The sequence below is a fragment of the Oratosquilla oratoria genome, chromosome 22, assembly GCF_046742065.1.
Source record: "Oratosquilla oratoria isolate Oo_2021 chromosome 22, ASM4674206v1, whole genome shotgun sequence".
In the NCBI taxonomy this organism is placed as follows: Eukaryota; Metazoa; Arthropoda; class Malacostraca; order Stomatopoda; family Squillidae; genus Oratosquilla; species Oratosquilla oratoria.
The window spans coordinates 57,051,169-57,065,692 of NC_134798.1; the positions used below are offsets into that span (position 1 = coordinate 57,051,169).

General features: G+C 38.7%; 1 protein-coding gene across 3 annotated transcripts in view; it reads left to right on the forward strand.

The window, feature by feature from the left end:
- LOC143037607 (NADPH oxidase 4-like) overlaps positions 1-12,491 on the forward strand; it is a 199,052-nt gene extending 186,561 nt beyond the window's left edge. The window contains exons 8-18 of one of the 3 annotated variants that reach the window (XM_076206094.1): positions 99-196; positions 563-643; positions 1,866-2,002; positions 3,702-3,866; positions 4,237-4,299; positions 5,256-5,797; positions 6,448-6,567; positions 8,954-9,203; positions 11,491-11,591; positions 11,984-12,025; positions 12,221-12,324. In XM_076206094.1, coding sequence (XP_076062209.1) covers positions 99-196; positions 563-643; positions 1,866-2,002; positions 3,702-3,866; positions 4,237-4,299; positions 5,256-5,797; positions 6,448-6,567; positions 8,954-9,203; positions 11,491-11,591; positions 11,984-11,990 — 1,564 coding nt within the window. In that variant the 3' untranslated portion in view covers positions 11,991-12,025; positions 12,221-12,324. Of the gene's footprint in view, positions 1-98; positions 197-562; positions 644-1,865; positions 2,003-3,701; positions 3,867-4,236; positions 4,300-5,255; positions 5,798-6,447; positions 6,568-8,953; positions 9,204-11,490; positions 11,592-11,983; positions 12,026-12,220 lie in introns of all 3 variants that reach the window. The other 2 variants (XM_076206091.1, XM_076206093.1) reach the window with 2 other exon arrangements.
- Positions 12,492-14,524: the final 2,033 nt, after the last annotated feature.

Here is a 14,524-nt window from a genome sequence, read left to right on the forward strand (position 1 = left end):
CAATTGTGTATGTGATTATTGGAGACGAATATTTCAGTTCTTTGTAAACAAAAATGTGCAAAATTTGGTGCACTGATGATGTGGTTTATTCTTTGCAGTGGAATTCTGAAGGAACAGGCCAACATTGAATCCCATGTGCCAGGCTGTACTCTGCATCACCTTCATCTTCTCCAGCAACAGGAGCACAAAGGCAATGGTATGACTATAAAGAAAAGGTGTGACGAGAATTTTCTATATTCTCCTTGCCTTTTACTAATAAATATTGCCTTAAATTTCACTCACTGGGTGATCACAGCTCCACAGTGGATGGCAACAGTCCTCAGGCCCATAGGTAGCAGAAAGGAGAGATAGTAGAAGTTGAAATTGAACAGTATTCTATTTTGAAGGGAGACAAGTCCCCAATCATAGAAGAAGTCTGTATGACTGTAGTCTGTAGGAATATCACTAAAGTTCAGAAAAAAATTGACTGCATAAAACTTATGCAGTCTGTATCCATGCTTAAAAGAGGACATTTATATACACAGGTTTGTCTTCATATCCTCTCAAAGCTTTTCTCTTGCAGGTACTGCTGGAGTAGCAGATGATGATGTTGAGGGTTTTCCTGAACCTCTTGAAGATTGGATGTTTCTTTCTGAAGAAGCAGGTAAAATAAGGCATATACTCATACATAATGCAGTGATGAATGGTGGGAAAGGTGATACCATTCTAGCAGAGGCAAAGGAAGGATGACTACTTTTAACCATGCCTCCCAATTTACCTCTTTGCAGTTGAAGTTATCTATTGGAATTATATCATCACTTTGTCCTGTCATTTTCTCTAAATGGCTAGATATCTAACAATAATATTTTGTAATCTTCATCATTTAATGCCTTCGTCTTGGGTGGTACATAAACTACTATGAAATCTCTTTTAACTTTCCATCAAAATTTCCATTTCTCAGTATTGGCCTGTTTCTCTCTCTCACTCTTTTTCATGACTTTTTAAAAAAGTTACTCGTCTCTTCTGCAATGTCAACCAACTTTCCTTAGCATATGATTTCCTCTTATTTGATCTAATAGTTTATTTTTCAATTTTTCCATGTGAATGCTTTCTTTAAAAACCTGATCTATTTTTGACCGGTGAGCAATATATATATATATATATATATATATATATATATATATATATATATATATATATATATCTTTTACACTTCAAATTCCAACTCTCAAGATTTTGGAATTCTAAGCATGATCCAAAACATCTCCCTATGCAGTCTGTAGTTTAGTTTGCGTAGGAAATACCAGTATAACTGTTATCTGGTGCTGCTACAATGATAGAACCAGTTCAGTCCTCATTACAACACCAGTCCAAGCACAGTACTTCCTGTGTTAGAATCACACAGCTTTGCGACATTATACATTCAAGTCACCGCAACATTACAGTCAAGTCGCTGCAATATCGCATTCAAATCGGTGCGACATTGCATTCAAGTTGCCAGGCATACAGTGTTTGCGACAGCAGGCCCACCAAGAACTAGGTTGTTCATTTATGCTATCATGAACACCGGCACTGTTGGCATCATCGGAAGGTGTCATTACGGTAATAAAAAATCAATATATCCTTTAAAAATAGAAATAAAAAAGAGAGAGACAGACATAAGTAAAAAGAAAATAAGAAAAACAAGCTCTCACCTGCACACAAGAATAAAATGTTCTTACATACATACATATAAATATATCAAAGGCTTTTTTTCCCCTTACAAGGGAGGTAGCCAAAAAAACAAAAGCATAAAAACTTTTCCCTCCCATTCCATCCCTGCATTATTTCACACATTTACATCTCAACCAACAATATGAAATATAATCTTGGTCTTCTATTTGCAGGATTTCCTGAGCCAGAACCGGGTTACGGTTTCCCAGAACCAAGTCCAAAAGGTTATGGCAGTGAGAAAGAAGACATGGGAGGAAGAGAAATTCTAAAGTGTTCTCAACCTCCCATCTTTGTCTCCATACATTCCAAAGTAGGTTTAAACCACTGATAACTAGTCAAGACCTTTAAGAGACAGTGCAGTGTATATACTATTTGTACTTCACACTTAAAGCATATAAAGGTTTAGATTAAATCATTGTTAATTTCTGCTGAACTGAGCAAAATTAAAGATTACTTTAGTCCTTTAATCTATATATAGGTAGATATTGTAAGTAATTAAAAAATACTCATAGTACATACCACTGTCATTGTCACCCTAGTCAGCCATAAGATAAAACCTCGATATAACGGACAATATGGGGGTGGGGGGCTGTCATTATATCCGAAGATCCATTATAACTGAGGATCCTTTGCTATAACAGATTTTAATCCGTTATAGTGAGGGTTTGTCCGGTCAGATTTTTTGTCTGTTATATCTGATATCTGATATATCGAGATCCGTTATATCCAATATCTGGCATATTGAGATCTGTTATATCCGATAGCTGGTATATCGAGATCCGTTATATCCAATATCTGGTATATCAAGATCCGTTATATCGAGGGTTTACTGTATTAGAAAACAAATCCTGGTTATTCATTCAGATCTAGATGCACCTCAGGTTCCAATAAACCCTTCCTTGACCAATGAGCTTTTTGAGATATGTTGTGTGCAGACAGACAACATACATACATATATCAAAGACTTTTCCCCCTTATAAGGGAGGTAGCCAAAAAACAAAGGCACAAAAACCACTCCCACTCATTCTATCTTCAACAGACAGTGAGACCTCTCATTAAAGGACGTTAATTAGCTGTGTTTGCGGTGTTTTCGCTGTGTTTTTTGGTGCTGTTTTTTAGTGCGTGCAATCACTATGCCACCTGAAAACCACTCCAAAACACAGCTAATTAATGTCCGTTAATGAGATGTCTCACTGTACTCCACTCTTGGCACCTCTTGGATGACAGGTCATTCCTGCATCTCATGCCTTGGATCAGAAGCAGTGTCATAAGACACAGCACATCCACAGCAAGGCTGCTCCATTAAATCAGCGACCCCTTCCCCCCTATCTGTCCCCTCATGCAGAAGAGGAGAAGACGGGGAGAACTCTCTTCAGGCAGCATCAAACAGACAAACAGAAGAAAAAGACTGACATGCCTTACAGAACACATAATCCTATCAAAGATTACTATGTATAGTAGATGGAGAAAAATAGACAGAATCCCATGAAAGTGGTCCAGTATGTTACAATTAGGTAGACACAGTGTGTGAGAAGTGATTTGACGTGGCCCGGAGGGTTTCTCCCTGTCTTCTCTTTTTCTGTGTGAGGGGACGGAGAGAAGGGGGTTGCCAATTTAATGAAGTGGCCTTCCTGTCGATGTGCTGTGTCTTGTGACACTGCCTCTGACCCAGGGCAGTGGGCGAGATGCAGGTAAGACCCATCATCCAAGAAGTGCCAAGATGTGAGGGAGGGAAGAGGGTGGAGGGGAGTGGAGTGTGATGGGGATGGAATGGGTGGGAGTGTTTTTTATGACTTTGTTTTTGGCTACTTCCCTTATATTGGGGAAAAAGCCTTTGGTATATGTATGTATGTATGATACCATACATACCACAGGCTTTTTCCCCCTTACATGGGGGGGGGTAGCCAAAAAGATGTATGTATGATAGATGGAGAAAAATAGACAGAACTCCATAAGAATAGTTCCTTTCCTGTATGTTACAATTAAGTAAATAAAATTTTATTCTCCAGACTTGGGCATGGGTATCTGCAGCAGCTGTGGTGTATGCCATTGACCTTACACTCAGGTGGCTACGCCGACGTCCACCTGTTCAGGTGCTGGCGTTAACCTCATATCCATGTGACGTCCTGGAAGTTAAAATTAGACAAGAAAACTTTCAGTGTAAACCAGGCCAGGTAATTGGGACAAGTTTCTTAAATATCAGTCTTTTTTTTTTTTTTTTTTTTAAGGAATATGGTGTAAAGTGTTGTAGATATATAATTTAAATATGATAATGATAACTTGCAACTTTTTGCTTTTTACTCCTATTAGGAATTGTGTTAAATCTTTCCAGATTTGCTGCTTATACATCAACAGAATTTTGTAATAACTGTAAAAATATGAGTACCAATAAGAAAGTATTGGTCTAAATCAAATGTGATTGTTGAAAGCTAACTCTAGTACGAAATGGAGCATTTTCATGAGAGAAATCATATTATTCTATGAAATTCATACTTTTGCTTAAAGCTGATTCTGAGCATCTGTTTGTTCTCGTCTTGTTTACAGTATGTGTTGGTGCAGTGTCCTAAAATTTCTCGGCTTGAATGGCACCCTTTTACTATCACTTCAGTAAGTTTACCTTCTGCCTTTATTTATTAATTTTATTTATTTATTTATTTATTTGGCTACCCTCCGTGTAAGGGGGAAAAAGTCGTTGGTATATGTATGAATGTATGTTATTTATTTATTTTTTAACGAGAGATGGTAGCATCTCAAGCATGGACAAACAGCTAAAGTGATGGGAGGAAAAAATGTATGGAAAGGTATGAGTCTGAGGCTAGCTTTTATGGATTTACAACAATTAGATAAATGTGATTAGTCATATCACACCTAGACTCTTTGTTGTGAGAAGGAAAAATGTGTAAAGAGGTAACAATCTAAGACACTGAGTTCTTTAAAGATAATATTAAAGCAAAATAGATTATAAGAGGAAGGAAACATTTCCTATTGTAAAGAATTATTAAGATTAATACTGAAGAAATAGAAAGAAGCCACCTGAACTGGTAACTTTAACATGATTTTCATCAGTGAACATTGAGTCCTGAAGCACTTCTTGTATCCTGTGTTTTTTTAATGACTAGCTATTCATCATTAAGTTAAACACCTATTTATATGGTAAGATAATACAGTAAATCCTCAATATAACAGATGATATGGAGACGGGTCTGTTGTTATATCCAAAGATCTGTTATAACCAAGGATCCATTATATCCAATGGAAATACCAAACAGATCCATTATATCCCAAAGTTTGTCCAGTATTAGAAATTAGTAGGATTAGAAATTACAGTAAACCCTCAATATAACGAATGACATGGGGACAGGGGTCTGCTGTTATATCTAAAGATCCATTATAACGAGGATTTGTCCGGTCAGATTTTTTGTCTGTTATATCCGATATCCAGTATAACGAGATCCGTTATATCGAGGGTTTACTGTAATTAATGTTTTTGAATATACAGCACTGGTATAAGTGGCATATGTGTGTTGTTTATGAATTTTTTTTTATTAATTCTTCTCTTACAGTATCCTGCCGGTGATCCGCACACTTTTACTCTGCATATGCGTGCCAAGGGAGACTGGAGTGGGCGTGTGGCCTCATTTCTCTCAAGTCGTCATTTATCGCTGCCTCCACACGTCTCCCACCCCTTGCAACCCAGTCACAACCTTCCACATCATCATCACCATATGCTTCACTCTCATCAATGGGATGATGACAAGTCTTCTCACATAAATTTTCATCAACATCAGCTGTCATCACATATATCATCCTCCTTACCTAACCCTTCTTTAACTCATACTCAGTCACCCTTAGTTGTACAAGATATTCATCACCCTGCAATAACATGTCAACAACATTCTATAGTATATATAAATGAGAGAGAGGATAGATGTAGCTTTAGAAAAAAAGAAGGTGCTTCCAGTGGTTGTGGGAAAAGGGAGAGAGAAATGAGGTGTCATGGCCGAAATGATGCCAAGAACTCCTTACCCACTGCTAGTGAATGTGCTGCAATGATGGAAGCTAGTACAAAGTACATAGCTCATTTATCAATTAACCCCAATGCCAGGTAATTAAATTTGAAGTTTTTGAAAATTTATCTGTATATGTCAAAAGTCCAAAGAAAGATTTATTTGATATATGACAAACTTTAGTCAGTATCAATATTAGAGTAATATGATATAGTAGCACATAAGTAAAATTCAACCTTATTACCCAATTTCAGAGGAAATTAAAATCAGAGATGAAGTAATCCTTATATTTCAACCACTAACTTTTGTCCTCTTCAGAGGATAAGTACAGAGGGAGGTTAGACCACAAAGAATATATAGAGATGTGAGATAATACTAAAAGGAGATAACAGAAGACTCAAGTGACATCCTTAGCGAGGTGAGGAGTCCAGTTGACCATTCATAAGGTCATGAAATTGAGAGTTGACCTTACCAGAGGTCAATTGGGCTCCCCACACGAGTCTTCCCTCGTTTCGTTTTAGTTTTGCCTCACATCTGTAAATATTCTTTGTGCTCTTACATCCCTCTGTACTTATCCTCTGAAGAGGACCAAATCCAGTTGTCAAAATATACGGATTACTTCATCTCTGATTCTAATTTTCTCTGAAAGTGGGTAATAAGTCAGTATCAATATATTTCTGTTGATGTATATCAAACACATTGATAAGATTTAAATTAATTAATTTTTTTCTACAACTGCAACCCTCAGACTGCATGTGGATGGTCCTTTCAGCAGCCCTAGTCAAGACATGGGACATTACCCAGTCGTTATTGCAGCTGCTGGGGGTATAGGTATAACACCCCTTGCTGCCACTCTTTATCATCTTTTGTAAGTATTAAGATGCTTATTCCGATTCAGGGATGGAATGGGTGGGAATGATTTTATGCCTTTTTCTTTTAGGAATGTCCCCTGTCAGGCTACAAGGAGAAGGATGCCTAGTCCCAATCCCCGTCCCTTTCTTCTCGCCTCTTACGACCCAAGTGGAATTACTTGGTGGCAGTATTCTTTTCCCCCACCACAGGGACAAAGAGCAGGGACAAGGTGCAGGGATGACCTGTCATCCAGGAGGTGCTAAGATGAGAGGGAGGGTGGAAGGGTGTGGAGTGTATTCAGGGATGGAATGAGTGGGAATGATTTTATGCCTTTTCCTTTTTGGCTACTTCCCTTGAAAGGGGGAAAAAGCCTTGGTATATGTATGTATGTCTTTTTGGCTACCTCCCGTGTAAGGGGGAAAAAGCCTTGGTATATGTATGTAAGATGCATATTCAAGTATGGACAGGGAATTTACAGCTAAGATGTTACATAGGACAGAAAATGTATATATCACTATGTTCAGAGTAATGTATGTACTACACCCTGATAAGAGAGGTAACCAACTAAAGCATATATGCACCCTCTGCCCACCCCACACTTGAGCTTGTTTGCCACATTCTCCAGGCCATGAGAAAATTGCTTTAGAAATTCACATGCAGTAAGGAATGGAGGAGTAGAGGTAACATTAACTTGCTTCCCTTACTTTATGATTGACCTTTATCTCCACCCTTCCATTCCAAGTTACATGTGATTCCAAATCTGTAAAGCTCTCCACTTGCACCGTCTTCTCGTCATTTCTTTTAAATTCACCTCCAAACCACCACCACAGTCACTTCTTGCACATCTCATCACCTTCTGCTTACATTTATTTCCACCTTTCTCCTCACAAACCTTCTCAATCTCTACTACCAACAGTCACAAATGCAAAGTCCTCCCCAGACAACTGGCTCACATCCTACTTCCCTTCATTCTCACTCATCGATGGTTTGGACACACGGAAAGAATGAGTGAAGAAAGACTAGTAAAAGAGGTGTGGAAGGCAGAGGTGGAAGGAGTGAACATGAGGGGTCGACCTAGGATGAGATAGATGGATGGGATAAAAGGGGCATTGGGAAAGAGGGGAATGTCTGTTGAGGAAGGATGGGAGAGGACAGAAGATAGTGGTGAATAGAGAATGGTTGTGTATGGATGATGCTGTGATGCATGAGGGGGAGTGGGTGGGGGGTGGGGGAGTATGTGTGAGAAATAAATTGATGCAGCTCGAAGGGATTTCTCCCCATCTTCTCCTTTTCTGCATGATGGGACAGAGAGGGTGGGGGTTGCTGATTTAATGAAGTGGTCTTCTTGGTGTTGAAAGGTCACCCTGGCTTAGGTCAAAAGCATTGTAACAGCTCTTCCACAGCAGGACCGAACATCTGAAACTGCTTTACTTCCTTAACTTCACCATACAGCAATCCCTCCTCCTTATCCACTCATTAGTTTATAGGAGGCATAATAGGATGACCCGTCATCCAGGAGGTGCCAAGATAAGAGGGAGGGAAGAGGGTGGAGGGGAGTGGAATATATAGGAAATGGAATGGGTGGGAGTGGTTTCTATGCCTTTTTCTCTTTGGCTACCCCCCATGTAGGGGGAAAAAGCCTTTGGTATATGTATGTATGATTGGGGCAGCTTGAAAGTGAGTAAATCTCTTCACTAAGAAGTGGAACAAAGTCATGACCGGCGTTCTTATACACATCATGGTGAAACTCCGTGATGGTAAAATATGTTTTTCCCAAGCCAAGGTGTTTAGGTTAAGAAGTCGTTTAGCTTGACTGTAGGTGGGGTGGGAGTACAGATCTTTCTTCTTTGTCTTCTTCCCATAGCAGTGTCATTCCTTACTCCATGTGTCATTCCTCATCGTGTGTTAGAATTAGTTTCCTGAGTTGCTGCCAGCCCTTTAGAATATCTATGTTTATGTAAAAACAGAATATTGTAAAAAGTTATTTTCTTTGAGATATCTTTTTATTTAGAATCACATTAGTGATCCATGAAACATCTTTGTTGTTCATTTTCAACAAAGTGTTTTCATTCTCTTATTACTGGCTATCTTCTGGGTCTTTCTCCAGCCCATTGCCTTGATTAGCTATGCAATAACTGTTTTAATTGTGGGTCAATTCCACCTTGAGATAAAGTCATACAACATTTACCAGACTAAAGTGTGTGAAAAACTACTATCAAGGCTTCTGAAACTCTTTCAACCATGGGATTGGCTTTTAGCTTAAGAAAACCATCAAACATAAGACAAACAAAAATCTATGCAGACGTTCACCAGGTCTTTATAGCCATGTGGACCTTTGACCATTATCACACACAAAAAAGTATTATATCAAACTTTATAAGTATGGTTAACTTTATCAACAGATACACAAAACGTACTTCATCTGCCAGTTCAGCACCAAATCAGGCGGATAAAATATCAGGAGCAGCACACCCTCAGAATGACTTCCCCCAACGTGTCCATGCGATATGGGTAGTTAGGGATGCAGGGATGTTCCTCTGTCAGGCTCATCTATTAACTGCACTCCTTCATGCTCTCTGGAGGGCCAAGGAAGAAGACAGGCTTGAACTGCGGCTGCATGTAACCAGACCAGTGGCACAGCAGACAGTCAAGGTGAGTGTGAATCTCATGGAAGGAAAAGGCTTGCGATGATGAATAGTTTTCATTGCTTATACAAATATGCAGTAAAACTCCTGTCTTTTGGCTCCTTTAGGACCAAACAGGTGCCAAAACATTGGACACCTTTCTAAAATGTGATTATTCTAATTTGTTAGTAATGTGTAACATTTTTTATTATCTAAACAAAATTCAAGTTAACTCAATCGATGGTGTATTTTTATGGTGTATGGCATATATTTATAGTGTATGTTGAGCAAGGCTGTCATTGTTGGTATAGGTAAATACATAGTACTCCTTTGAAAGCAGTAGAGGGATTATGTTGTGGTACTTAGATAGAGTCTGTGGCACATTATAATTATTATAGTCAGCTTAGGTCAATCATAGTTGGTAGGGTACAGATCAGACATGAGTTGTTATTTATCCAGGTTGGGGGGCGGAGCAGAAGATAAATAGTCTGCATGGGGTGGTCTGGGCATTATGTGTCATATTAGCTTTTCATATTTGGTATGAAGTCTTTAGAGATGTCTGGATTGCAGATTATGTTTGTATTGGGCGAGTGGATGGATATTTACAGCATAATGAAATGATTTAGAGGTTCTGAAGTTGCTCCATTTTGAACTGGGGATAAAATGGACAACAATCTCCTGTATCTTCTGGTGGGAGTAGTTGTAAGTCATGTTATCTTTCTTGATCCTGGAGAGTGGCACAATATTGGTCTGAGCAGCGCTAGGCACAGTTGATGATTGATGGGCATTGTTGTGGCTCTGAAGTATTTTAGCTTGTCCAATGCAGCTTTAGTCTTTGTTCTCTGTATGCAAAAATGTGGAATCCAGGTCAGGCAACTGTTCTGCGTAGTATGCAGCACACTCGCATGATTCTTCATCGGGATGTTTGTGTTGTTTATCTTGAGAGGGATTTCCGTGATTGTTCTGGTGGTTCTGCTGTGGATGAAATAATTGCATTTCAACATGTTAGTCTTAATGCACCACTGCTGCTCCAGTGCATTAGCCCTGTCACATATGTTCTTCATTATGTGTCAGGCTCCCTCCAATGTTTAGTGTCGTCTTTTAATATGATGTGTCATTTGCATATACAAAGCTTGGTTAAGCAGGCAAACTGGCCCCAGGAAATCATTTGGACTTATCAGCTTGGCACCCCTAAAGGTGTGGTCCTTAACCACTTCAGTATGACTCAAATTTTCATGTGCAGCATTGGCTGTCATATGTAATTTGTCACACTACTCGCATTATAAAATATAAAGTCACTTCTGTATTACTCATTATCTTTTACTCAGAGTGATAATAAACACAGAAAATGTGATCAAACCAGTTCACAAAACCTGTGGATAACTTGTGTACAACTACAAAAAATATATATAATCAAGACACTGATGTCGGCGTCCTCATGTACCCACTCATGACTCATGACACCTATGTAAGCGTCATCGTACCGAAGTGGTTAATCTTGGGCCCGTGTTCCCCAAGAAGGGTAGAGTTTCACAAGGGGTTTATAAACCAAATACTAGTGGTAGTAGCTGCCTTGCGATTTTATTCAGTGTTGAATTGATCTCCAGGAGACTGAGGAACAGAATTTCATAAGTAGGATATACATAAGGAAACAGGTTATAAACCCTTGCCCAATAGGGTTGTATACAGTGTAATAGTTCCCATATACCACATAAAAGGTAACTATGTCAATGAAGCTTACAATATGATATAAGCTCAACTAAGTTGGATGTACACAGTTCAGAGAACACTGCATACGTCCCCAGGCAAAAGTTGATTATCATATTATTTCAGTGCCATTGTGATGAAATATTTCATCACAACATTAAAATTGAGATAAATTATTTCACATTCAATATGAAATATCCTGATATTTTGTAGTACTGTACAATACAATTGAATGGATATCTTAAGCCTCTTCCAAATATTTATTATACTAAAGATAGGTCAGTGGCCATAAATTTCAATGCAATATGTTTAAAGTTGAGTCCTACATTATTATATCAATACTCTGCAGTCACTATTTCTGACTCCTCTTACTTAGGATAATGATCTACAGTACCCAGCTGTGCTAAAAAAACAAAAAAAAAACAGTAAAAGGCAAATGTTTTACATGATTTTGCATTCTTGACATACAAATAATCTTAGTAATTGATTAATTTCTCTTCTTTCTCCTTTAATCAACAAAGAATCTTAGTAATTGATTAATTTCTCTTCTTTCTCCTTTAATCATTTCTTTTGCTCCCCTGTACTTATTTCTGATGGTTGGCTTTCAGTCTATGTTTGGACAGGAGTTTGCTTGTCTAATACCACGTATATATTCTGGAAGACCAGAATGGAAAGCTCTCTTCCGAGAATGGATCACCACTTATAGCAGGTACGTGGGTTTATTTTTACATACTTCGCACATGTGGTTCCAAAGATTGCTTGCCATAGAAATAAAGGAAATACTGTAAAGCACTGAATTACGGTTATTTAAATTTTCAAGCTGTTAATCCAGTGACATGATATCACCACTGACAAGACATGGGAATTTCACTGGCTAACTGAATTCCACAAACTTCACAATGAAATAGAATAATAATTCTCCGAGAGGAATCAAATAGTTCCTCATACCCAAGCCACATTGTGCCAAACCTGTGACAAACATATGCCCACATACTAAATAGGGGTGTGCCGATTCCATTTTTTTTACTGATACTGATGCCAATGCTGATTCCTATTTACTATTAATTGCCAATGCCGATACCAAGTCCTATTCACTTTTAGTTGCTGATACCAGTGCTAATGCTGACTCCACCTTATATACCGGTAATTACGGTATATCAGTTTTTAATATAAAATAATTAAACTATAATTTTTACTTGCTTTATAATCGATGTAGATTTATGCACACCAGTCATTGAGTTGTTGGATGCTAATAAATTAATTAACTTAATGAAGTGCTTATTGGTTAACCACTTTATGATTATCAATGTATGATTGTATTATAAGTTTTCTTTTCAGTACACGGGTGGGTGTATTCACTTGTGGTCCACGGCGAATGTGTCGGCAGGTGGAAAGGCTTACACTTGGAGGAGCTCTTCAGGGTTGGGCAGTGTCTTATCACCAGGAGTCCTTTTTGTGAGCTGCAGGCATCAGTGGACTTGATTACCCCTTACTGTGATGAATTAGTTACCAATGAAGTGGCCTGCTAGTTTATCTTTATACTCCAGTATTTCATACTGCCTCCTTTACACCAATACAGAGAACAACATTTGCGGTGTTTTATTACCTTGTCCCTTACATTATTTAGATATGTCACAAAGAAATTCATTTGCCCAATTTTCCTTGTTTTATGATAATTTTTAGCTTAAGATAATAGCTTTTGTGGTACCTTAGTCTGTATGCTCCTAGGAATCTCTTCAGGGTGTGCATACATTGTGCCAAATCAACCTTAGGACTGGCCCTTTCTCTCTCTCTCTCTCTCTCACTCTCTCTTTCTCTCTCTCTCTCTCTCTTTTCCCATCTGTACTATTTGATTTTTTCATATTTTGTATATTGTACAGGAAGATGTGTAGTGCAAAGTATGTGTGTGTGTGTATATATATATATATATATATATATATATATAATATATATATATATATATATATATATATATATATATACTTCCACTGCAGTGGGAGGCACTAAGAAAATGACAAGTGATGAATGAGGAAAATGGGGGAGACATAAGAAAAGATGAGACGAAAGCAGTTATTAAAATTATGAGAGCAGGCAAGGCACCTGGGTTTGATAGGTGTCATGCAAAGTGTTTAAAAAAGGAAGGTACAGTGATGGTGGATTGGTCAGTGAGGTTGTTTAATGTTTGTCCAAAAGAGATAGAGTGCAGGAGGACTGGAGGAATGCCTATATAGTTCAGCTTTATAAGGGAAAAGGGGACAAATGTGAGTGCAGCAGTTTTAGGGGGATCAGTTTGTTGAGTGTAGTTAGGATTGAGAGAATTAGGAGAGGAACAGAGGGAGTAATTGATGGGGAACAGTGTGGGTTTAGGAAAGGTAGGGGTTGTACGGATCAGATTCTTGTGGTAAGACATGTGAGAAAGCTTTAGCAAAGGATAAGGATGTTTTTTGAGCCTTTATGGATTTGGAAAAGGCTTATGACAGGGTAGACAGGAAGGCACTGTGGGAGGTATTGCAGATATATGGGATAGGAGGAAAGCTGTTAAGAGCAGTCAAGAGTTTTTATGAGAGTAGTAGAGCCTGTGTTAGAATTAGAAATGGAGAGAGTGAGTGGTTTGAGGTAAAGGTGGGACTTCACCAGGAATGTATCATGTTGCCATGGCAACTCAATGTGTATAAGGATAAGGTGGTGCAGAAGGTAAATGCAAAGGTAATGGGGAGGGGATTGGTGATGCTTAAAGCAAATGGAGAAAAAAGGGAGATAAGACAGTTGTTGTTTGCTGATGATACTGCACTTGTAGCAGGATCAGAGGAGGTATTAAGGAAGTTTGTGCTGGAGTTTGGGAAGATGTGTGACAGGAAGTTGAAGGTAAATGTGGGTAAAAGTAAGGTGATGAGGTATTCAAGGGGAGAGGATGGCAGCAAATTGGAAGTGAGTATTAAGGGAGAGAAACTGGAGAAAGTGGATACCTTTGATACTTGGGGGCGAATATGGTAGGAAAAGGAGTGGAGGTAGAATGTAGATTGAAAGAAGCAAGTAAATGCCTCAGGGGATTAGAAAGTGTAATGAGAAATAGACATTTAGGAATGGATACTAAGGTGTGATTGTGCTGACAGCATTGTATGTGGCAGAAATATGAGAGGAGAGGAAGCATTCAAATATGTTTGAGGTGAAATTTCTGAGAAGTATGGTAGGGGTTACTAGGCTGGATAGAGTGAAAAATGAGGAGGTGAGGAGGAGAATGGGGGTAGAAAAGTAGTTGGGATATAGTATTGATGAAAGAGTATTGGGATGGTATGGACAGATGGAAAGAATGTGTGAAGAAAAATTAGTAATAGAAGTGTAGAAGGCAGAGGTGGAGGGAGTGAATAGGAGGGTGCTACTGAGGATGAGATGGATGGATGGGGTAAAAGGGGCATTGAGAAAGAGGGGGATGTCTGTTGAGGACGGGAGAAGACCAAAGATAGGGGTGAGTGAAGAATGGTTGTATATGGAGGATGCTGTGATGCATGAAAGGGAGTGGTTAGGGGTTGGTGAGTTAGGGAGTGGTTATGTATTTACCTAGTTGTATTTTGCGGGAAGGGGAGCTACGCTCATGGTGTCCCCCCTTTGTATCTCACAGTGTCGAGTTTGCTTTTAAACTCA